The sequence below is a fragment of the Pyrus communis genome, chromosome 16 (assembly GCF_041283825.1).
Source record: "Pyrus communis isolate YQ-2024b chromosome 16, ASM4128382v1, whole genome shotgun sequence".
Taxonomy (NCBI): Eukaryota; Viridiplantae; Streptophyta; class Magnoliopsida; order Rosales; family Rosaceae; genus Pyrus; species Pyrus communis.
In genome coordinates this window covers 18,825,952-18,849,119 of record NC_142580.1, presented here as the reverse complement: position 1 = coordinate 18,849,119, position 23,168 = coordinate 18,825,952, and the positions used below count along the sequence as shown (strand labels likewise).

Sequence of the window (23,168 nt, the reverse complement as noted above, 5' to 3'; positions counted from 1 at the left end):
CCACCACCTGGATGCCCCCCAACACGAGGGATCACCTGTCTTCAACATAGATGTCCCTAATGGGGAGCAAGTTACTCATCAAGGTGTTGATCAACACGAGATCTCTCTTGACCCAGCTGCTTCGACCCGAAGCAGGAGAAGTAGAGGAAGACACCTTCTTGCAGAAGAAGTAGAAGGATCAAAAGCCGTTTATTGCGATTGTCCGGACTTCCTGAGGCAACGTCGAGAGAACCCCATCCACATAAGCTCGAAGGTCAATGGTCTAAGGGTTTCTAAAAGGTTCGGTCATCTTCCATGCCCCAAGCCAATTGCCAATCTAGGGAATGAGCGACATGTCCTAGAGGAATATGAAGGTACGGAGGACTCAGGGGCGTTTCGACAGGCTCGCCCTGAAAGTCAGTATGGTGAGTCCAAAAAAAAATCCCATGCCCTTGACCAAGCTTTCCTACTTCCAAGAGGAGATGGAGACTTACGGAAGAAGGATCCAGCAGTACCTGACTCCACTCAAGACCCCCTTGTCCTACAACTCCTTCAGGAAGTAAACAAGTTGAAGGCTGAACATCAGGCCGAAATACCTGACTGGAATCAACCTAGGCCTGGCCCTCTTACAAGGAGGATCCTCGACACCCCCTCCAAGCAAAGACAAAGCAGAAGCTTGGCTTACAACTCTACATTGGAAGGGAGGACCCGATTGAACACCTTAACCTCTTTGAGTCCACCATGGCATACCGGATGCATACTAACGAAGAACGATGTCTTCTCTTCTCCTCTACCCTCTCTGGCGGAGCTCTGAATTGGTATTGCCGTCTTCCACCTGAGATAGTAGACTCATTTGAGGAACAGAGGAAACTATTTTTCTCTTAACATATCTTCCAGACAGATCGCTTGCATTCCGTAGATGACTTGTACATTATTCGCCAGAAGCCGGATGAGTCATTACGAAAGTATGCCGGCCGCTTCAGCCATAAGTATTCTCGTTGCGCTGAGGCAGATGACAAGACCGCCCTTAAAGCCTTCACGGGAGGGCTACGTGATTGTTTCTTCAAGTACATGATCAATGCTAACACTTGGAAGACTTACTCTGAGGTAATGGCACAGGCTTATAACCATGCCTCCGCCGAGGCAAGAACATATCAAGGGAAACTCCCTACAACCATCCCTTATCAGCAAATGGGGAGTGGAAGCCAAATCCAACCGAATGAGAATACCTCAACCTTCCAAACAGCAGCAACGCTTCCCCCTGCCCTACCTAATAGCTCGTTAAGTCAACAGGCGTATCATTCTTAGGGCAAGAGGAAAGACTTCCATCCTCACCAGTCTCATTTTAATAAAAAGAGTAAGGGGCACTATCGCGATAACCAAAGGTATCACCACGATAATACCCGCCCCCAGGCAGTCAATGCAGTGGGCCAAACACGTGTCAAGAATGGTCCTACCTCGAGGTATGAGACATACACACCTTTGAACGCCACATGCACGGCCATTTACCTCAATATAGCTCACTTGATACCAAAGCCAAGACCGAGGGAGCCAGATTTCAAGTCCACGAAGAACACATACATGTTTTGTGGTTACCACGAGTATAATGGCCATGACGGCGAGAAATGTATCACCCTCCGTGATTATATTGAAGCTTTGGCACGTGAAGGAAAAATTGACCAGTTCCTTCTTCACCCTACATGGGATAACCGCAACCAATGCCAAGTGAATGTGATATATTCCATAAGCGGTGGCACACCTATATCTGAATCTTCCAATAGGGCCATGAAAAACAATGAACGAACGTTGAAGCCTGGCCACCAAGTGTTTCACGTGGAAGACATTAGGGGAGGCAAGTATCAAAAGCCTAACTAGGAGCCAATATGTTTCTACCCTGAGGAAGAAAGAGGTATCATCTATCCTCACAACGACCTACTGATTGTGGAGGCTCACATAGCCAACTTTGATGTACGACGAATCCTGTTAGACACGGGGGCGTCGGTCAATATCATTTTTGCTGAAGCTTTCAAAACACTTAATGTAGCTGAACACTTGCTCGATCACTCGGTTTCTCCTCTGATAAGCTTCTCTGGTGATGTCGTGCAACCTTTAGGGAGCGTACATTTACCCTTCACCGTCGGTATAGGCCCGTGCACAGCCACCATCACCACTAACTTCTTGGTGGTTGACTGCCCAACGGCATACAATGTCATCTTTGGGCGCACAGGCATTAATGATCTCAAGGGCATGGTATCTACACATATGTTGTTGATGAAATTTCCAACCCCCTATGGCAATGGTTACATCAAAGGAGATCAACTTAGTGCACGATCATGTTACAACACTTCAGTCAAGCAACAACACTTGCATGTACCCAAAGAAACACTTTCTATACATGACCAAGTTATCAAGACCAGCTCGAACAAAGCCAACTTGAATATTCACGGTGGTCACAATCAACCCGATGATCCTCAAGATGACTTTTTCACCCAGCAAGCACAACCTGCTGAAGAGTTGGAGAAGATCTCTATCTCAAAAGATTATCCAGATCGCATAGTGAAGATTGGCACCATTTTGTCACCACCCATTCGGTTGGCATTGATTTCTTTTTTGCAAAAGAATACTGAAGTCTTCGCCTAGTCATATGAGGACATGCCAGGCATCTCTCCCGATATCATCTGTCATCGCTTGAGTATTGATCCCAAGACCAAGCCGATGAGACAGAAGCGAAGATCTTATGATGCTGAACGATATAAAGCAATGAAGGCAGAAGTTGAAAAACTCAAAAGCATAGGCTTCATCCGTGAAGTCAATTATCCAACGTGGGTAGCAAATGTGGTCCTTGTTAAGAAAAGTCCGACCAAGGAAAGTCTTTTGCTTCAAAAGATCTTATGAAGAATGTGTGTCGACTACACCGACTTAAACAAAGGATGCCCGAAGGATAGCTTTCCCCTTCCTCTCATTGATAGACTTGTAGACTCTACAGCAGGGTGTGAACTCTTGAGCTTCATGGATGCTTACTCAGGGTACAATCAAATCCTCATGAACCCTTCGGACCAAGAACACACGGCCTTCACCATTGATAGAGGACTATATTGCTATAAAGTTATGCCATTCGGCCTAAAGAATGCTAAAGATTAGTCAATTCAATGTTCGCTGAACAGATTGGGAAAAGCATGGAAGTTTATGTTGATGATATGTTAGTCAAAAGCAAACATGCTGACCAACACATTGCCAACTTGTCTGAAACCTTCTCCATCCTGAAGAAGTATCGAATGAGGTTGAACCCCAACAAATACGCTTTCGGTGTGGGCTTTGAAAAATTCTTGGGCTTCATGATTAGCCAACGAGGCATTGAACCTAACCCCGAGAAGATCAAAGGAATCATGAACATGAAAGAACCAATAACCTCAAAAGACATCCAGAGCCTTACTGGCAAAGTGGCAGCCTTGACCAGGTTCATCTCTAAGGCCACAGACAAATGCGCTTCTTTTTTCAAAGTACTTAAGGGAAGTAAGAAGTACATTACGTGGATCGATGAATGTGCTGAAGCATTTAAAAACCTCAAGGAGTACATGAGTAAAGCCCCTCTGCTTTCCAAACCTGAAGTTGGTGACACCCTAATTGTCTATCTATCTGTCTCAGCTTCAGCAGTTAGTTTCGTCTTCATTCGTAGGGATGGTAGTATCGAACGACCTGTCTACTACGCTGGCAAGGCTCTACAAGATGCAGAGACACGATACTCCAACATTGAGAAATTAGCCCTAGCATTAGTCATGTCTGCTTAGAAACTTCGCCCCTATTTCCAAGCACACTCCATCATCGTGCTTACCAATCACCCCCTTCGACAAATACTTCAGAATCCTGACACTTCGGGGCGAATGATCAAATGGGCTATAGCACTGGGAGAGTTTGATATCTCCTACCACCAAAAGCTAGTTGAAAAGGGCCAAGCAGTTGCAGATTTCATTGCCGAATTCACTTATCCCGTTGACATTTCTCCTACACCTGAGGCAGCGACTTCATCACCCCTGGAAACCCGGAAGGTAGAACCAACACTCCCAGTATGGACTCTATATGTTGATGGCTCATCGAACCAACAGGGTTGTGGAGCAGGACTAGTCCTGACTACCGCAGACAAAGTGGCAATGGAGTATGCTCTTCGTTTCAAATTCAAGGCGTTAAACAATGAAGCTGAGTATGAGGCCCTTTTAGCAGGCTTACGTTTGGCCAAACACCTTGGAGTTAAACAAATTAATATCTTTAATGACTCCCAATTGGTGGTTAACCAGGTCACGAACAACTTTGACGGTAAGGATAACTCCATGGTAGCGTATCTTGCGCAAACGCAGCTTTTTCTCAAGCACTTCCACTACCAGATCACCCAAGTCCCTCGAGCGGCAAACAGTTATGCAGACGCTTTGGCTCACCTCGCCTCAGCAGTGGAAGACAAGATTGGGAGAAAAATTCATGTCGAATTTTGGCAACACCAAGCACCATGGTCACAGAAGTGTGCAACTTGCAACAGGGGGATAGCTGGATCACCCCAATATATAAATTCCTTGTTCATGGCACTCTTCCAAATGATAAAGTCTAAGCTAAATAGATTCGATACAAGTCTACCCACTACCTGATCATTAATGACCAACTTTACAAGCGAGGTTTTAACCTACCATACTTACGGTGCCTCACACCTGCGAAAGCGGAAATTGTCCTTCAAGAAATACATGAAGGAGTCTGCGGAGATCATGCTGGATCTCGATCCCTAGCACACAAGGCTTTTCGCCAAGGATATTACTAGCCAACACTCCACCAAGATGCCATCAGAATATCCCGCTCATGTGATAAGTGTCAACGCTACGCAACTATTCATCACTCCCCTCCCGAGCCTCTTACTCCTATGATCAGCCGTTTGCCCTTCGGCGGGACTTGATTTGATCGACCCAATGCCTGCAGGAAAGGGCAAGGTCCGCTATGCAATCGTTGCAGTTGACTACTTCACAAAGTGGGCCGAAGTAGAACCCTTGGCAACCATTACTGAGGCAAAAATAGAAGACTTTATATGGAAGAACATCCTTTGCAGATTTGGTATTCCTAATGCGATAATCACGGATAATGGGCGACAGTTCGACAACAAGAAGTTCAAGATGTTCTGTTCTAAGTTCAACATCAACTTATGTTTTGCCTCCCCAGCTCATCCCCAGTCTAACGGACAAGTTGAGGCCATCAACAAAATAATCAAGCACACTTTGAAAACCAGCTTGAACAAGGCTAAAGGTTGTTAGCCAGAATTTGTACCCCAAGTTCTTTGGTCATACCGCATTTCATAGCGAACTTTAATACGAGAAACTTCATTCTCACTTGCCTTTGGTACAGAGGCTGTTGTCCCAGTTGAGCTTGAGCAAGCAACGTTCCGAGTCCAAAACTACATGCAAAGTGAAAATGACAAACAACTCACCCTCAACTTGGATCTAGTCGAGGAACACAGAAACCAAGCTCACTTGAGGAATGTCGCCTACAAGCAGCGCATCTCCAACTACTATGACTCAAGAGTCAAACCTCGCTCTTTCAAAGTAGGGGACTGGGTATTGAAGAAAATATTACTTTGCGACAGAGTCCCGAGTGAAGGCACGCTTACCCCAAATTAGGATGGACTGTTTGAAGTTATTGGCATCAGTTGCCTCGGTTCTTACAAGCTAAGGAGCTCCGATGGCAAGACCCTTGGCCATCCATGGAACGCTGATCACTTGAAGTACTATTACAAGTAGACTCAAACTGTACAAGTGTTGAGCTACGAGCATTCGGCATCCTATGTAATGAAGGCCATTTGGTATCAATTCAATAAAGAGGTGATTTAGCCAACTTGGTCCTAACTCCCTTACATCCCTATCACTGAAACGCTCAGGTTTGAAGCTTCAACACGAATGCGTACAACATGAAATAAAGTCTAAGTATATGTCAACATGACTTATATCCAAACAAGGGATCCTTTCATGCATAGCAAAACATTCATAAGCATCACTCATGTCAATCAACATAAATATCATACATTCCAACATATTCATACATAAACATCATACATTCCAACACATCCATACATAAGCCAACTGTGCTTTGAAAGGGTTCAACACACTTTGTGTCATTCGACACTTGCTACAATGTGCCTCGACACCTTGCCTTTATTCTTACCAACCAAGTGATAAAATGTGAAGAAAGAACTCATCTTCATGCCACCAACGAGGTGATGAAATGTACAACCTGTACTCTCTTTCATGCCACCAACCAGGTGATAAAATGTACAACCTGTACTCTAATATCATTTGGCAACTTGCCACTCATGCCACCAACCAAGTGAAGAAGGAACTCACCTTCATGCCACCAACCAGGAGATGAAATGTGATGAAAGGTGATAAAGGAACTCACATTCGTACCACTAACCAAGTGATGAAAGCAACTCACCATTCATTCCACCAACCAGAAGACGAGTGGTACAACTTATACATGTGAACTCCTAGCATTCACAAATAATCAAAAACCCTCAAGCTTTACAACTCAACCAGGGGAGCACTTATGCCTAACAAGAGTTATAGTCACCAACAAAGTCTTATTGCAAGCCAATAACGGCTCCAGTGCATGGTATACGAAAATCAAGCTCATCAGCCCTCTTACATCTGCTTCAGACATTTCTCCTCTGTAACAATGCAAACACTACAACTCGTAGAAAGCTTCACACACTCTTGATCAAGACTGTTCGAAGCAAATTCAATTTATATGGTTCATCCAAACCTTCGACTACTACAAGGTGTGGCTTGCATCACAATCTCTTCCTCAACAGTGTGGAAGCAAAATTTGTACATGTTGTCTCTCCCACATTTTCAAATTTCTAATTTTCCCAAAAAAAAAAAAAATTGGGAAATTCAACAACTTCAACAAATTGAGGGTAACTATAACTCTCAAAAGCTTCACACACTCTTGATCAAGATAGTGTGAAGCAAAACCAACTTATGGTGCCAACAAAAGCTTCAATAAGTGAAGGGCAACAACAAATGTCAAAAGCCTCACACACTCTTGATCAAGATAGTGTGAAGCAAAATCAATTTATGGTGCCAACAAAAGCTTCAACAAGTGAAGGGCAACAACAATTCTCAAAAGCCTCACACACTCTTGATCAAGATAGTGTGAAGCAAAACCAACTTATGATGCCAACAAAATCTTCAACAAGTGAAGGGCAACAACAAATGTCAAAAGCCTCACACACTCTTGATCAAGATAGTGTGAAGCAAAATCTATTTATTGTGCCAACAAAAGTTTCAACAAGTGAAGGGCAACAACAAATGTCAAAAGCCTCACACACTCTTGATCAAGATAGTGTGAAGAAAAATCTATTTATGATGCCAACAAAAGCTTCAACAAGTGAAGGGCAACAACAATTCTCAAAAGCTTCACACACTCTTGATGAAGATAGTGTGAAGCAAAACCAACTTATGGTGCTAACAAAAGCTTCAATAAGTGAAGGGCAACAACAAATGTCAAAAGCCTCACACACTCTTAATCAAGATAATGTGAAGCAAAATCTATTTATGGTGCCAACAAAAGCTTCAACAAGTGAAGGGCAACAACAATTCTCAAAAGCTTCACACACTCTTGATGAAGATAGTGTGAAGCAAAACCAACTTATGGTGCCAACAAAAGCTTCAACAAGTGAAGTGCAACAACAAATGTCAAAAGCCTCACACATTCTTGATCAAGATAGTGTGAAGCTAAAAAGCTTCATCAATGGAAAGCAACTACAATTCTCAAAAGCTTCACAAACTCTTGATCAAGATGGTGTGAAGCAAAATCAATTTATGGTGCCCAACAAAGCTTCAACACAAAAGCTTCACCTACAAAGTTTCAACACAAGAGCTTCACCTACAAAGCTTCAACACAAAAGCTTCACCTACAAAGCTTCAATACAAAAGCTTCACCTACAAAGCTTTAATACAAAAGCTTCACCTACAAAGCTTCAATACAAAAGCTTCACCTACAAAAGCTTCACCTACAAAGTTTCAACACAAGAGCTTCACCTACAAAGCTTTAATACAAAAGCTTCACCTACAAAGCTTCAATACAAAAGTTTCACCTACAAAGCTTCAACACCAAAGCTTTAACACCAAAACTTCACCTACAAAACTTCAACATCAAAGCTTCACCCAAAAAAAATAAAAATAAAAAAAACATTTTCGAAAATTCAAAAATTCGAAAATTCAAAAAAAAAAAAAAAAAAAAAAAAAAAAAAAGGAAAGAAAGAAAGAAAGATGAGCCTAGGCCTTTCTTTCTTTGAGCCTAAACAACTTTCATACCAAATATATATGAAGGAGGAGTTTTGGGCAACCACTTCGAAAGGAAAATGGTGAAGTTTTGTTTGGAAAATTGCCTACTAGCAAGACACCTCCCTCGACCGGAGACTTGGGGGACTCCTACCATATACTACTACACCTTGGTACTCAGAAATTTCGCGACTACTCAGTGCCTTGGATTTTTCAAGTCCCCAACCGAGAAGTTTTCCTCACTCAAGAAATTAAGGGAGCATTACCTTAACCCACAGGGTCTACCCACAGAGTTTCAACATGCAAACTTCAACAAAATAAAAAATTCAAAGAACTTAGTGAAGGATACCTTAGTGTATTTAACACAACACGTTGAATGAAGTAAAGCTTGTTTATTGATATCTTCGATAAATTACAAATACGTGCATACACATGAATCAAAACAAACAAACAAGAGGGCGCCTTCACAAAGGCTGCTCAGGAGAAGTCTCAACACTCGGCAAAGCCCCAGAAATAGGAGACACTAGAGGGTAATTATTTGGAGCCTCAGTACTGGGCAGAACCCCAGAAAGAGGAGGCACCAGAGGTTGATCATTTGGAGCTTCATTATGTGGTACAGCCCCAAAGGACGAAGGCAATAAATGCCTTTCGAACAAACTCACAAACCTCTGATGATCATTTAAAATCTGACCCTTGGATTCCTGTAACTGGTCAAGCTTTCTCTTCATGGTTGTAGCATAGCTATGTGCGAGCATATGCAACTGTTTATTCTCGTGCTTAAACCCTCTGATCTCCTGTTTGAGACTGATCACTTCAGCCGCCAATGATTCAACTTGGCGAGTTCGAGCAAATAGGCGTTGGGCCATATTAGACACAGAACCTGCACACTGAACATTGAAAGCCAGAGAATCCTTAACAGCCAACTCATCGTATCGTTTGGAAAGTAGTTTGTTGTCTTTGGGAGTGAGAAAATTCTTAGCCACCGCCGTAGCGGTCATATCATTCTTCATCACAGAGTCCCCAATAGTAAGGGGACCAGTAGGAGATAAGAAGGATGGGCACCATATGTTATCTTGAGGAGACATGGCTACCTCTCCTACAACATTCAAGTCCAAACGACGGTCGAACGGGCCAGACATTCTAAAAAAAGATGAAGAAAAAAATGAGGTACAGTAAGTCTCAAAAGTATGAAGATAAGGGAAAAATTCCTACAAGCAATAACTTTCAGAATAGACTCCTTGAACTTAATTGGTGCTCCTATAAAAGAAAAGGTCAGATCTTCAATAGGGCTGCTTGTTCAAAAATCGAAGAGGCACCACTTTCAAAATTTCGAGAAGCGGATTTCTTGGGTTAAAATTTATTAGCAATCTTCACATGCGACATCAGTTCCTCGGATACCAAGGACAACTTTGCCAAAGAACTCTGACAAAGTTAAGACAGGTAAATGTTGAAGGCCGAGTTACCCTACTATTACCCACAAGGATAAAGGAATAGCACCACTGCTTGATTATTGGAAGATTCTTATATGTGTCAACCTCTGTGCTCCATGGCAAAGCAGACTTGCAAAAATGCCCAACTTTTCTTCACATCTGAGAAAACACTCCCAACAAGATTGCTTGCCCAGAAATCGAAGAGGCACCGCTCTCCAAATCTCGAGAACCATATCCCCAACAAGATTGCCTGCTTAGAAATCGAAGAGGCACCGCTCCCTGAACTTCGAGAAGTTGGATTTCATTGAATAAAATTTGTCCACAATCCTCACACGCAACATCAGCTTTCTGGGTACCACAAACCACTTTTTCAAAGTCCTCTGACAAAGTTAAAACACGTGAACCTTGCAGCAACCACTACATTGCTTTGACCGAGAAGGGTAAAGGAACAGCATTACCACTCGTTGTTGGGACAATCCCTATATATGTCGACCTCCATCCTCCACCGCCAGGTAGACCTGCCAAATAAAAAAAAAATACTCAACCCTTCCTCACATCCGAAATGGCACTCCCAATCTAGCTTCTCGAAATACTCTATTTTCTTCTCCTTCGATAAAACCCATGCCAACCAGCCACATCAGAGCAAGAATATCTCATATCATCAGGGTTGAAAGCAAGAGTATCCCATATCATGCTTTTTCCCTGTATTTTCCTTTGCCCTTGCTCTTACCTGCAGGACAAGGAGAAAGAATGCAATCAGTCGGAACCTGAAATCAAACTTCCGATCTAGAACTGATTGCCCGGAACCTTTGCCTGGTCGCTTGCCTAGCATTGCTCTCGAGTACTCATCCTCAACTGTTGTCAAGGTCATGAATTCCTTCGGCAAATACCTCAAAACAGTTGGTACGATATTGGCTCTTTACACTGAAGCTGCCAAGCATGGATGAGTCACTGAGAAGTAGTGCTTTGAAGGACCATTTAAATGCAAAGGTTACGCACCATTTCTGCTATACAAAAAATTGAAGCAGAAGGTTCAACGGCGAGCTAGAACAAATCACTACAGCACGACGGCCCTTCTTGTGAAACCGCACAATCCAAACGGAAGAGTCTAAGTCAAATCCAAGCTCGGCATCATTGCTCTAATTGAAGAGATCGAGAAGCCTCAATAGCCTTTTGCTAGCACTGTCGTCGAAGAACAAAGCTTCGCCATACCACATCTACTACTTTGTCAAACAGCAAAAGTATCCTATATCATCAGGATCGAACATACTCCAGGTCTGACGGACTTGTTTTGACCCTCAAATTCTGGAGTCGGCTTGCTACGTTGGAGGAAACCAGAAAACCCTCCAGCCCAGTTCAAGAATACACTTGTGGAAAGTCAAGTACAACAAAACACGTGCCGATTCGTCCGTTTTCTCCAAAAATAAGAGTACCTCATATCATCTCTTCTCCCCGTTTCTTCTCTTTATCCTTATTGCTGAATGAGAGACAGGGAGAATGAGTACAATCAGCCGGAACTCAAGATCAACCTACCGATTTGAGACTGATTGCTTGGAACCTTGATTGCTTACCTTGTCTGTTACCTCCTTCGGCAGATCTCCTCGCTTAAAGACTTGGGGGACTCCTACTATATGGTTTGTATCGCACTTGACCAAACCCGAAACTAAAAGTAAGCTTCAAATGAAAATGATACATTACCTTGTGCGTCAACGCCAACAAAAGATACCACTCCTGGATGAAGGAAAAGTACTTCCAAGGGAAGATGCCACATCTACTTACAGGACAGAGAAGGCAAGTGAAGGCGACACCACACTTCGGTACTTGGAAGTTTCGTGATTACTCAATGGCTTGGATCTTGCAAGTCCCCAACCGAGGAGCTTCCCTTACTCGGGAACTTAGGGGAGCACTGTTTGTCCCATACTTGACCAATCCCGAAACTACTAAGCATCGGTCAACAACATACCGTCAAGGACCCACAAGACTTTTCCTCCAACCAAGAGGCCAATCACAACAGGACACATGTCGGTATCAGAAGCTAATCACAGCGTGACACGTGTCGATATCAGAGGCCAATCACAACACGACATGTGTCAATGTCAGAACAAAGCTAGAAACTCTCTTCTATACAAGGGGATCATTCTATCACAATAATCCCTAATGTCATTTGTACTAAACTATTCACTAGAACTCACTAAGAGAGCTTGAACCTATGTATTTGTGTAAACCCTTCACAACTAATGAGAACTCTTCTACTCTGTGGACGTAGCCAATCTGGGTGAACCACGTACATCTTGTGTTATTTGCTTCCCTGTCTCTATTCATTTACATACTTATCCACACTAATGACCAGAGCAACCTAGCGAAGGTCACAAACTTGACCCTTTCTATTGTACCAAAGTCCTCGCCGATTTTCTGCATCAACAAGACCCATGCATTGAAAATTAAAGTAAATATATTTGACTCCTTCTTTGTTTGCTGTAAAAAAAGGCAGCTAGAAAGCAAGGAATTAAATGACTCACATGCCAAATCATATATGGCATATCCATTGAAGAACACTTGAATGTCTTTTAATCCTATTTGGCATATTTGACATCTCCTTTGGAGAGGGTCTTATGCGTGCAAAACTACAATCTGAAATCGCTTTTGCAGCCAAAAAGGAGTGGGGATCCTCGCCGGATCCTCTTTGTGAGGATCCGAAGAATCCTCAAATCACATTCGTTCATTGTACATTGTGTGGTCAGAAATCATTGTAATTTTTATTATTTAAAATTGAATATAAACAGTACCTGACGAAAACTGGTATCACGATGTACAATGAACGAATGTGATTGGAGGATCCCTGAGATCCTCACAAAGAGGATCCGGCAAGGATCAGTTCTCACCAAAAGGCAAGGAATACTACCAAACAAGTCTTCAGGCTGGATCCTCTCACGCCAAAAAGGCAGGGAATACTACCAAATAGGTCTTCACATTGCTGCGTAATTGACATAAAGCAAAGTTTTTGTTTTTTTTTTTTTTTTTTGTCATACGATAGATTTTGCTATATTAAATGTTAGATTAGCCCCGACGGGGTTCGAATCCACCCCATCATGCAAGGACCAAACTCCTTTTCACCATTGTGGTAAAGGTTACTTGCAAAAAATAAAAAAAAATAAAAAAATAAAAAAACAAAGTTAATTTGAATTACTAGATTTTAGTAATTTCTTTTTCCTTCTTGTTTTTGCTAGATTTGTGATAATGTTCCATTTTCAATTTGAGTCATTTATTTCCCGCATCATTCAATGCTAAATTGTATTAAAGAAAAATCTATTTTCGAGGTCTTATGAGATATAACTCCACACGTAGATGTCCCATAATGCTTTACCAACCCTATGTTTGGCCACTCTTTGGGATCCCAGCGGGATGCTCTTTAATATTCCAAATATATAAGTCTTCTCTCAAAGGTCTTTCTTGAACAAAACCATTGAAATCTGAAGTCGTTTGATCACTCAATCAAATGGCTGTCATTTTTGTTTTTTTTCTTGAAGTATCATACTCGTCCATTCACTTAACTCCAATTACACTCATTAACGGTTTCAGATTTTATCTTATTTTTTGTTAGGATGATCTTGAATTGAGAATTACAAAAATAAATAATTCAGTTTTTGTTGGATATTCTTGAGTTGAGAATAAAAAAATAAATAGTTCAGATGACTAAAATAGATCCAGAGTAAATCCCACCAAGTGCTTCTCCCTCGATAGAAAGGAACTCTCAGTTATACATATCCAAACCTTCCGGGTGGTACTGCAGGATATGAGTCGGCCGTGATGATGACATGTCGACAAAGGGTGTATAGGCAAATTATCCAAATTTCTTTGACTTTTGTTCTTCTCAGCAAAGTTATTATACAGTGATGGGCTTACTGGTAGAAGAACATGCAGAATTGAAGAACTTCAAGAGTTTGGCAACCGGCTGCTTTCAAGAAGTTATTGTTATATGTATGCACGTATGTCGAGGCATCTTTAATGTACTAGATACCTCTTACTATCACTTTTTCATCATATCTGCTGCATACATGAAGAAACACTTGCGTGAAACGGATTCATGTAATTTCTCTGTGTTGTATCTCCCTCCTCTCATGACTGGACCAACTAGCATTAGCTCAAAACAGCTTGAGCTTGCGTTGGATTCGGCTTGACAAAACTAGGCTCGTGCAAGAAACAAGCCAAGCTTGAACATTAGTATGTTAGGCTTGTAAAGATTAGGGTATAACAAACTTTGGGAAGAGGAAAGGAGTCCAAACTTTTTGGTAAAGGTAAGACAATCTGCAAACTTTTTGGTAAGGCATTGACATGTTTCCAGGTCCACAGTCGAAGGAAGTAGCAAGAAATCTAGACGCACACCCATGGTATGCATCCATCAAGACCTTCAAGCACACACCCCTTTACTTTCCCTTCCGACAATTTCGAGTCGTTTATTGAAACGAAAATGTTATGACGCGAGGTTTAATGGCAATGAGATGAGAATAAGTTTGTGTTTCACCTTAAGTTGGAACTGTAAGGTTTGAGATTTATTGTAACATAGTTGTTAAATAATATAACAATCATACTATATAAGGTTTAGGAAAAATTAGACAAATCAGTAAACTTCGGCTTTAGTTCAAAGATCTCAAATCATTACATACAGACCAAGGTTTGTATAATTTGATCAACGAATAAACAAAAACTAATTAACTTGCAAACTCGTACTCATTCGCCACCAGATTTTCACTGTGGACTTGACGACTGTATCCCATGCCGCTTGAAAAACTCTCTAAATCCGTAGGCACTGGTGTCGTAATTGAACTGGAAATGAGCAGATATGACAAAACAGACAACGCGTGAGAATAAAAATGGAGGGGAAAAAAGATGACGAGTCTCTGTATGCATACATAAAAGTAAAAATGGTTTCCCTAGAATATGGAGCGATGTAATCAGGTTGGAATATGACAGAGGAAAATTCACTTGAGAAAGAAACGACATAATCTGTAAGCAAGAGTGGAAACTTACGGGAAGAACTTTCACAGAGTACTTTGTAATATTTGCATCAGCAACCCTTCCCTGGTTTTGTGCATGAATCAGAAAAATTTTCAATAAGCGAAAGACGAGCAGTTGCATAGTGCCTAAGAGGTGTCTCAGTCAAAAATACAAAAGAAAACCTTCAGCATATCAACAAAGCATGTCATGGATGGACAAACACCACTTTCCCTTACTTTCCAGAAGGGTACAAATTCGGGCTAAAATGGAAACTTTATGATGTCGATACAGGATTTAGTTTCCATTTTTACCCCGGAATTTGTTTGATGGCCTTTAGCACGCTACAATGAAAAATTAAATGCATGATGGAATCCTGATCATACTGCATGCCACCAAGACTTTTTGAATGCTATAAAATACGAAACAGACTCGCTTCAAGTTCAAGGTTCAAAACAAGAAAATTGTAGAGAAAGATATGTTGTCTTACTTGTTGTGGACTATGAAATATTTCTATAAATGGATATTCCTTCCTCTGCCGTGTTATACAGAAACCAGGATATTTTGGGCATTCGACCTGAAAATGCCAATGCAAGAACAAAACATATAAGAGACTACTGTTTCCAAGGGAAGATTAACATAAAATTATGTGAAAATTGGCTCAAGAATCATGGAATCATGCTTTCATCGAGGACAGATCTTTTTTCTTCTTTCTGGTGTGAGCAGCTCTCTTCTTTAAACGTAAAACTTCCCTCTTCGAAACAATGCCAATAAAACCATTGGGCTATAAGGGCCAAAGGTAAGGGCATGGGCTTTAATCACACACACTGCTTATAAATATGTTTTCAAGGCTCATGCTAGCGCACAACATGTTTGAGCATTCATTGTTGAAGGCAAACAATTGATATCATTAATAATTAATGGTAGTATTTAGTTACTCACGCGCATAAATTTTACATGTGGATAAAACTCAGCTGCAGCTTCCTCCAATACTCCATCAAGATGTTTTGTGAGATTACACCTGCATTATCCAAATCGAGTATTTAAACCTTCAATTGAAGAGTATAGGTTTAACATCAAAAAGAAAAAATTGATGGAGACCAGCTCTAGATGACCTGAGGGTGAATGCAACAACCACGGGATGGCCTTCATGAAGGAGCTGGACAAACTCGCGTTCTGATGTAAAATGGATGACCCTTGATGGCCCAAGATCCTTTGGATAGCCAGTATAATACCTTACATTACAGACCATAAACATAAGGAGACTGAAGTGAAACAAACATAATACAGTCAAATTGATTAGATAACATGACAAGAGGCGGTGTAGGCAAAGCCCAGAATTAAGAAGTGCCTACATCCTAAACTGAACTTTTAAATACTTCATCAAGATTCAAGACCAATGGAAGTAGTTCAAGATACGAAAAACAGTAGTTAAAGGCCTTAGAATAACAGAGACATATCATCTTAAGATGGAAAATGACAAGTTAAGTAAAAATATAATGCTCATACTTGGATGTTGCACGTAGATGGCTGATCATTTTATCAAAAAGTGATGCCTCCCCCATTTAATAAGCAACACAAAAAATATCCTGCACGTTAATTTGATAGTAGTTATGCCACTAATTGCCACTATAATACGAGAGAATGAAAAAACTCAAAAGATTCATGAATCATCAAGCATAGGATGGATATCTCCTAATGATCAACTCTGTATTTTCCCACATCAAATTGAAACCAGCTATTTCCACTGAAAACCAACGCCAAAAAAACCGAAAGGCAGCCAACTGAAAATCTTTTGAAGTTACGTACGCCAAGTGAACGCACAACGTGCATCTCTCTCGGGCATTTCATCGAACACATCCAGTGCTCCAAAAGAAGGAGGAAATTTTCAAGGTGCCCGATATTCAAGCAGGTACTCCACGTGTCACAATACAAGTAGAGAGACACGGGAAAATGTACCATTTCCTCCACACGTGGGCACTTGGAAAAATCTCTCGGAAGGAGAAAAACGCAGCTGCGTTCTGTTTCTTGACGAAATGATAAAAGCAACAAACTTGGAATCCATGAAAAACTAAACATATTTGGGGGTTCAAAACATTAGAAAATATGTATAATTACGGTACAGAAGATGAGAGAAATCACAAAGTACCTGAGTGGGTCGTGGCCAATCGAGCTTTTGTAATAAGCGACTTGCCAATACCCAATGCCCTGCTGCTCTCCATCAAAAGCCGCTGCTCTACTCAAGAGCTGACAACTACATTAAATTCAAATTTGCCCCCTTAATTTTTGTTTTGTCCTACTTTAGTCCCCCAACGTTTCTTAAACGTCCCAAATTGATCAGCGGTCAATTTTAGATATTTCAGAATTTCGTAAATTCATGCCAATTCGAATATTTTGGAAGGGGAGAGGATCCTCGCCGGATCCTCTTTGTAAGGATCCCGGAGATCTTCCAATCACATCCGTTCATCGTTTATTGTGCAGTCAGAAATCATATTCCTCCAATCCTCTAATCACATTCATTCATCGAAAAATTTACAATAATTTCTGACCGCACGATGTATGATGAACGAATGTGATTTGAGGATCCTCACTCTTTTGGAAGTATCATCCAAAATTTTGAGGGTTCTAGTGTTTTTACCTATTTTTAGAAATTTTTAACTTTTTCGGTAGGAGTCATGCAATAAATCTAAAAATATTGCAGTTCTAACTTAATTAAGAATATAATTGTGTAAATCATTCTAGATTATGTAGAGGAATCATATGGGTAGAAGATTTTTCCTTGTACAATTTGTATTATCTTTGAGAGCAAGTTTCTATCTCCCTTATTGGTATAAATAAAGGCAAAACGCATGAGGAATATGACTCACGAATTCCTAAGCCTCTTCTTTTCTCTCTAGCCGATCTCCATCTTTCTTTGTTCACTAAATTCATAATGTAATACATTATCAACACGCTCATGTTGTTGCGCTAAGAAATCCAAGGATTTTGGAAAATGATCTTTTACAACCACCATTCATAGGCTTTTATTGTTTCCATCCAATTCGATTTCTTCTAAAATACGAAATCGATACTTTATAAGCCTTGATAGCATGAAAAACATTCACCATGATGTATGAACCCCAACTTATTTCTGCTTTATATGTTGCATATATTGTTCAATTATGCATGTTGTTCATGTTTTATTATGTTGATTTTCCTATGCAATATTATGATATTCGATATTGCTAGGGTAAATTGTGCTAGTACAAAGAAAAGCATGAAAATACAAGGAAACTATGGTTTTTTAAGAAAATTATAAACAAAACCCTAATCGCGCACGCAAGCCACGACCTGCACCCATTTAAGAACAATGTCGTTTGGCATCTTGCTTTTGCAACCCAATTTGTTGGGCCTGCTGCACATCATGATCCAAGCCCAAAAAATTAGGCTTACCTTTTTGCTTCAGCTAGTGCCAAGTTTTTGTTAAGATGCCTTCGTTGCGGTTGATACCCATAATCTAGGCTTCTCTTCTACTTGGGTCGCAGCCACCCAGTCCAAATATGAGCTTGGACCACTATATTTTCTTGCTTACATTGTCGACCCCTGTTTAGGCCTGAGCTTTTGGATTAATTTAGAGACCCTCAGTCCATGATTCTGACAAAAAACATATTTTTGGCATGCAATCCATTTTTTATAAATTACAATTCTATGTTTTATCATTTTTCTTGGGACTATTGACATCCTTTCGTAGTTCCAAGGCTACTCACATTGGGTCCCCAAAGCAACCCAAATTCACTATACTAGTTGTACATTGTATCTTGTGTTCTTGCAAGTACTTTGTTTTGAACTAGAAGTTCATTTATATCGAATTTGTAATTTCAAATTTAGTGTCTTTGAAACCTTAATCTTTAATAAAACAATACACCCATGAAAAACATGAAGGTTTTCAATAAACCAAACTTTGAGTTAGAACCCAATGTTCTAACTTTGATGCTTAGACCATCTCCAAAGGAAATATCAAATTATAAGAGTCAAAATACAATTGATGGCTAATGTGGCAATATGAAATCTTATGTCAAATTTTGTACTTCTCGAACCAAATTGGTTGAAATGTTAGTGGAATAAGGAACCCACCATTAAGATGAATTAACAATAAATTTGATATTGATGTCAAAATTTGACTCCAAATCACAAAGCCTTGAAATCTAGTCAACTAATAACACTTCGGTTGGAGAGACTTTTGATGTCAAATATGCGCAATGGCATTCCACTTAGTATTTTGACATCTCATTTGGAGATGCTTTTATGTAGGTTTTTATTTCTCATAGCATCAGCCACAATCTTATTCTCTCCATTCAATGGACTATCGAAACCGCCTCAAATTTTATCTCACTGACATGGAAGTTTCTGACCGAAACTACTCTATGTGGGTACAAGACATGATACTCCACTTGACTATTCAGAAACTGAAAAATCATTAAAGCCAATCATGGCATGAATTAAGCTAAATCTCCTCCATTATCTTCATTCGAAGATTTATGCCTAAGAAAATTAAAAATGGAAGTACCTCACTAAAAGGGATTCCAGGGCTATTTGGCTCGCTCTATAGACCGTTCAATCATGCAAGATGGTCTTGCGTGAAGAAAAATATGATTGAAACCTTAACGTCTATCAATAGATACAATTTTGAAGTTTATAGAATTTGAGTGAATCTCGATCGGAGAAGATTTTTCTCATCCTTCTCACTCTAACATACCCTTGAAGTAACAACATAGAGAATAGAACTTCACTGAATTCTCAAATCTGATTACTACCATGTTGCTCACTCAAAAGCACAATAGTGAGAGAATGAATGTCGCTAGATGCAAATGAGACCCTTAAAGGGGTTGTGGAACGCAAAGTTTTATATCTAAATTCAACTTTACTCTTTGTTATACTTAGCTCATTGTATTAGACATGAAACTTCCTTCACTATTGGTTTGAAGAGGTTGTGGAACCCGAAGTTCACTAACTAAGGTTATTATCAAACCCGCACAAGGCACATTCCTAGACAGTTATATCCTTACCGTTAGGAATACTACAATATCTTGGAGGTCGACAAAATAAACTTTAGTTGCGAAATCTTCAAATCAATACAAGCTCATTGCACCTACATAAGCCATACATGAGAGATATGATCAAGAGCTCTTGTTAAGCATATTCAACATCATATCAACAAAGCATCATAAGATTGAAGTCAAGCATATCTAATCTTAGTAGAACCTTGTTGATCTCGTCACAAAGTCACTAAGCTTCCAAAAATTTGTTCAAGAAATTTGTGTGCATAAATTATCTCATTTGCAATGCTTGTATTATCATTTGAAAGCTTAGTCAAACTCAGGGGGAGTATCCAGAAGTACACTCATTTGACCTAATGTACTCTTTTCCCCTTATATTAGGATCTTTTTTCCACTAACTTTTTGCTACCTAACGAAGTTTTAATGAGGCACCTATCATGGGTTGGTCATACCTTTGTGTGCGTTGTACTTGCATTGTGAAGGCCTTTAGTTTTGACATAATGTATCTTCTCATCCTTTTCCTTAGACTATGGGTTTTATCCTGCCTTGATTTTTAACATAGCCAGGTTTTGTAAATTTTACTACTATATGCATTCTTCAGTTTGTTTTTTAGACTCACATTCATTCATTGTGTCAATAACTTCATCAACTACCTCTACATTATCGTTGAAGACTTGATGTGTCATCTACTTGAGTACTTACACACTCATGAAGGAGTGATGCAATTCTAATTTAATTAGGAATATGATTGTGTAAATCTTAGTAGATTATGTATACAAATCCTATGAGATTTAGAAGATTTTCTTTGTACAACTTGTATTACTGAGCAAGTTTCTCTCTCCTTTGTTAGTATAAATGAAGGCACAAGGCATGAGGAATATGACTTACGAATTACTCAAGCACTTCTCTCCCTCCTCTTCTCTCTAGCTGATCTCCCTTTTTCTTCATTCACTAAATTCATACTATAACAAAAAACACAATTTTTGAGTTTTTTTTTTAGCCTTTTTTTTCCTTCGTGTGTTTTTTTTTCCTGTAAATTAACAAAGTCAATCTCACTCTAGCATTACTATCATGGAAAGTCACAATGCGCACAAGGACAAAACCTTGCATCACTTTTTGATGAACTTGCAACAGACTATGCTCCTTCGACAAAGACGTCATTCTATGAGGCATCACAAAACCACAAACAAAACAAACAAAATAACACAATCCAAAACCAACTCCTCGCAAGTATGATTCCTTAGCTACGGAAGATCCACACCTACCCAACAAATTAGATAAGCTCACAATACTTAAACATTACAAGCTGGATCCAACACCTTTAAATACACAAGGTAAACACATACCATCACTTGAAGAGAAAACACAATTATATATCCTTCAAAACCATTGCAAAGCACCCACCACAAGAAAACAGGACTCTTGTAGCGACCAACATTCATCACATATATATGAAAATTCGTCACATATGACTATATGTGACGAAATTCCAACATCCCATTTATTGTCGCCTATACAACGTCAACGATAATTTAAGTGACAAAAAGGTAGAGTCGCCACATATTTTACTTTTACATGATACTTCTGTCTTCACTTATAAATCTAATATGTGACGATATCAGCGTCACAAAATACAAAAGTCAGTGACCTATGTTTTTGATGGATATGTTCCCCATGATATATCCATCCATCATAATTCACATCCATACTAGAATTCAACAAATGAAGATGAACATCTTCAACTAATTGAAAAAAATGTGTTATGACAAACTCTGCAAGGACATGGTATTTGATTATTCTAGTTCACATTGACAAGCAATGTCAATAAATGACTTGACCCCTTCTCTATATTCGGAACTAAGGTGAACCTGACTACGATTCCATTGTCGATCCATGAAGTCAAATCACTTCAATCCTAGACTCCTAGTATTGAGCTGCACACCCTTATTTCCATATGTTGCCATAATAAAATGGATAATGTTAGGGAACCGAATTGCAAACCAAATGATGTGTCACCAATAAGAAACAAGCACGTTAATAGACACTAAGTTAATAATCAAATCATCTACAACAACATCATTTGGTTTGCAGATTTGGTTTAAATAATTTGAACTCCCTAGCATTACCCTAATAAAATATATATGTAAAATTGTTAAGATAGACATATAATATAACAACCAAAAACGTCAAGAAGCTAATTAAAAAAATAGACATATCCCAACTCAAGAGCAACTAGATACTAAAATAAGCATACTAGAAAATAGCAAAATCACACAAAAATCAGCATGCTAGATAACAAATTGAAATAACCAGCATGCTTTCAATACATGCACAATACTTCATACTCATCATTACTTTTCAGATGCCATGATAATTTGGCTAGAGGTAGCATTAATACTATGTAATTGTAAATTGCAATCATTAAGACAACATACGTACTTGAAGCTTTGGTCTTGTACTTAATTAATCTCAACCTTGAGCACCTTCAATCCTAAAATCATGAAAGTATAAAAATTTCATATGTGTATAGAAAGGTAAGTGTGCATCAGGGTAAACTAAACGGTGTTTGTGGATTGTACTTGGATTGTGGATTGTGCATCAGAGTAAGTCGCCAAATAAAACCACATTAAGCATAAGCTGTGGTTTAAATTTTAAATTATGAAATAGAAGTTCTTATAATTCGATAACTGTTTGGCTTTGGTTATGGTAGTAAATGAACATGATGGGGTTATAGTGGGTCTCAGATGCATAGGTTTTTTTCAAGCAACCCAAAAAGGCTAAATGCAAAAGTATATGAGTTTCATTACTCTAACTTAATGTAAGGTCCCCATAACACCAAGATGTATACCAATTTCATTACTCTAACTTAATGTAAATTTGGAAACAAAAATTGAGAGGAAGAAAATAAATAGACAGGAAGAGAATTTGAAAACTAAAAACAGTATTTGACATTAAAAAAAATCCAATATAAACTACCGTTAAATCCTGTATGGAAAGCCCTCAATAAGTTAAGCTTAAGAAAAGACAACAGACAAAGGAGTCATCGTCCATCAAATGGGAGCTTTTGACTTGTACACAAGATTAATAAGTTATTGAAATAAATAACAGTCACAAGCCTATGCAAGGTTACTAGTCAGGAACATGTCAAATGTTTGTTATTAATATGTAATGGACCAACACAAACCTGAAATTAAGTTAACTTCAATAATTCTTCATCTTTGTTATAGTAGTTAATAAGGTCATGTTGTTCAAATTATGTACTAAAAACTGCAGAATAATACTATGTCACGTCCTAGTCCCAACTCCGCCATAGCACGATATTGTCTGCTTTGGGCCCCGACCACGCCCTTATGATTTTGTTTCTGGGAACTCACGAGCACTTCCCAGTGGGTCACCCATCTTGGGATTGCTCTAGCCTAATT

The 23,168-nt window shown here is 39.5% G+C and overlaps 4 protein-coding genes across 5 annotated transcripts; 2 read left to right on the top strand and 2 right to left on the bottom strand.

Moving 5' to 3' along the window:
• The first annotated feature begins 3,860 nt into the window (after positions 1-3,860).
• LOC137719812 (uncharacterized) lies at positions 3,861-4,613 on the top strand. Its single transcript, XM_088687182.1, has one exon. The coding sequence runs from the start codon at positions 3,861-3,863 to the stop codon at positions 4,611-4,613; it is 753 nt and encodes a 250-aa protein (XP_088543308.1).
• Positions 4,614-4,925: 312 nt separating this feature from the next.
• On the top strand, positions 4,926-5,747 carry LOC148690100 (uncharacterized). The gene is made up of 3 exons (XM_088687181.1): positions 4,926-5,256; positions 5,356-5,564; positions 5,676-5,747. The coding sequence occupies exons 1-3, from the start codon at positions 4,926-4,928 to the stop codon at positions 5,745-5,747; spliced, it is 612 nt and encodes a 203-aa protein (XP_088543307.1).
• A 3,005-nt stretch (positions 5,748-8,752) lies between these two features.
• Positions 8,753-9,427, bottom strand: LOC148690099 (uncharacterized). The gene has a single exon (XM_088688223.1). The coding sequence runs from the start codon at positions 9,425-9,427 to the stop codon at positions 8,753-8,755; it is 675 nt and encodes a 224-aa protein (XP_088544349.1).
• A 4,907-nt stretch (positions 9,428-14,334) lies between these two features.
• LOC137732463 (uncharacterized) lies at positions 14,335-16,986 on the bottom strand. Of its 2 annotated transcripts, none has more exons than XM_068471771.2 (7): positions 16,860-16,986; positions 16,220-16,299; positions 15,826-15,945; positions 15,653-15,731; positions 15,201-15,287; positions 14,747-14,797; positions 14,335-14,542 (listed from the first exon to the last, which is right to left on the bottom strand). In XM_068471771.2, the coding sequence occupies exons 2-7, from the start codon at positions 16,273-16,275 to the stop codon at positions 14,465-14,467; spliced, it is 471 nt and encodes a 156-aa protein (XP_068327872.2). In that variant the 5' UTR covers positions 16,276-16,299; positions 16,860-16,986; the 3' UTR covers positions 14,335-14,464. The 2 variants fall into 2 exon arrangements, with proteins under 2 accessions (XP_068327872.2, XP_068327873.2); XM_068471772.2 differs by lacking the exon at positions 16,860-16,986 and adding an exon at positions 16,520-16,641.
• Positions 16,987-23,168: the final 6,182 nt, after the last annotated feature.

Bases quoted from the DNA above. Each gene is read 5' to 3' on its own strand.
- LOC148690099 (XM_088688223.1), bottom strand. From the start codon at position 9,427: ATGTCTGGCCCGTTCGACCGTCGTTTGGACTTGAATGTTGTAGGAGAG.
- LOC148690100 (XM_088687181.1), top strand. From the start codon at position 4,926: ATGCCTGCAGGAAAGGGCAAGGTCCGCTATGCAATCGTTGCAGTTGAC. The intron at 5,257-5,355 runs GTTGTTAGCCAG...CCTTTGGTACAG, and splicing joins CAGCTTGAACAAGGCTAAAG to AGGCTGTTGTCCCAGTTGAG. The intron at 5,565-5,675 runs GTATTGAAGAAA...GGTTCTTACAAG, and splicing joins CTTTCAAAGTAGGGGACTGG to CTAAGGAGCTCCGATGGCAA.
- LOC137732463 (XM_068471771.2), bottom strand. From the start codon at position 16,275: ATGGGGGAGGCATCACTTTTTGATAAAATGATCAGCCATCTACGTGCA. The intron at 15,288-15,652 runs GTGAGTAACTAA...TGGCATTTTCAG, and splicing joins CACATGTAAAATTTATGCGC to GTCGAATGCCCAAAATATCC. The intron at 14,543-14,746 runs GTAAGTTTCCAC...GCTCATTTCCAG, and splicing joins ACTCTGTGAAAGTTCTTCCC to TTCAATTACGACACCAGTGC.
- LOC137719812 (XM_088687182.1), top strand. From the start codon at position 3,861: ATGATCAAATGGGCTATAGCACTGGGAGAGTTTGATATCTCCTACCAC.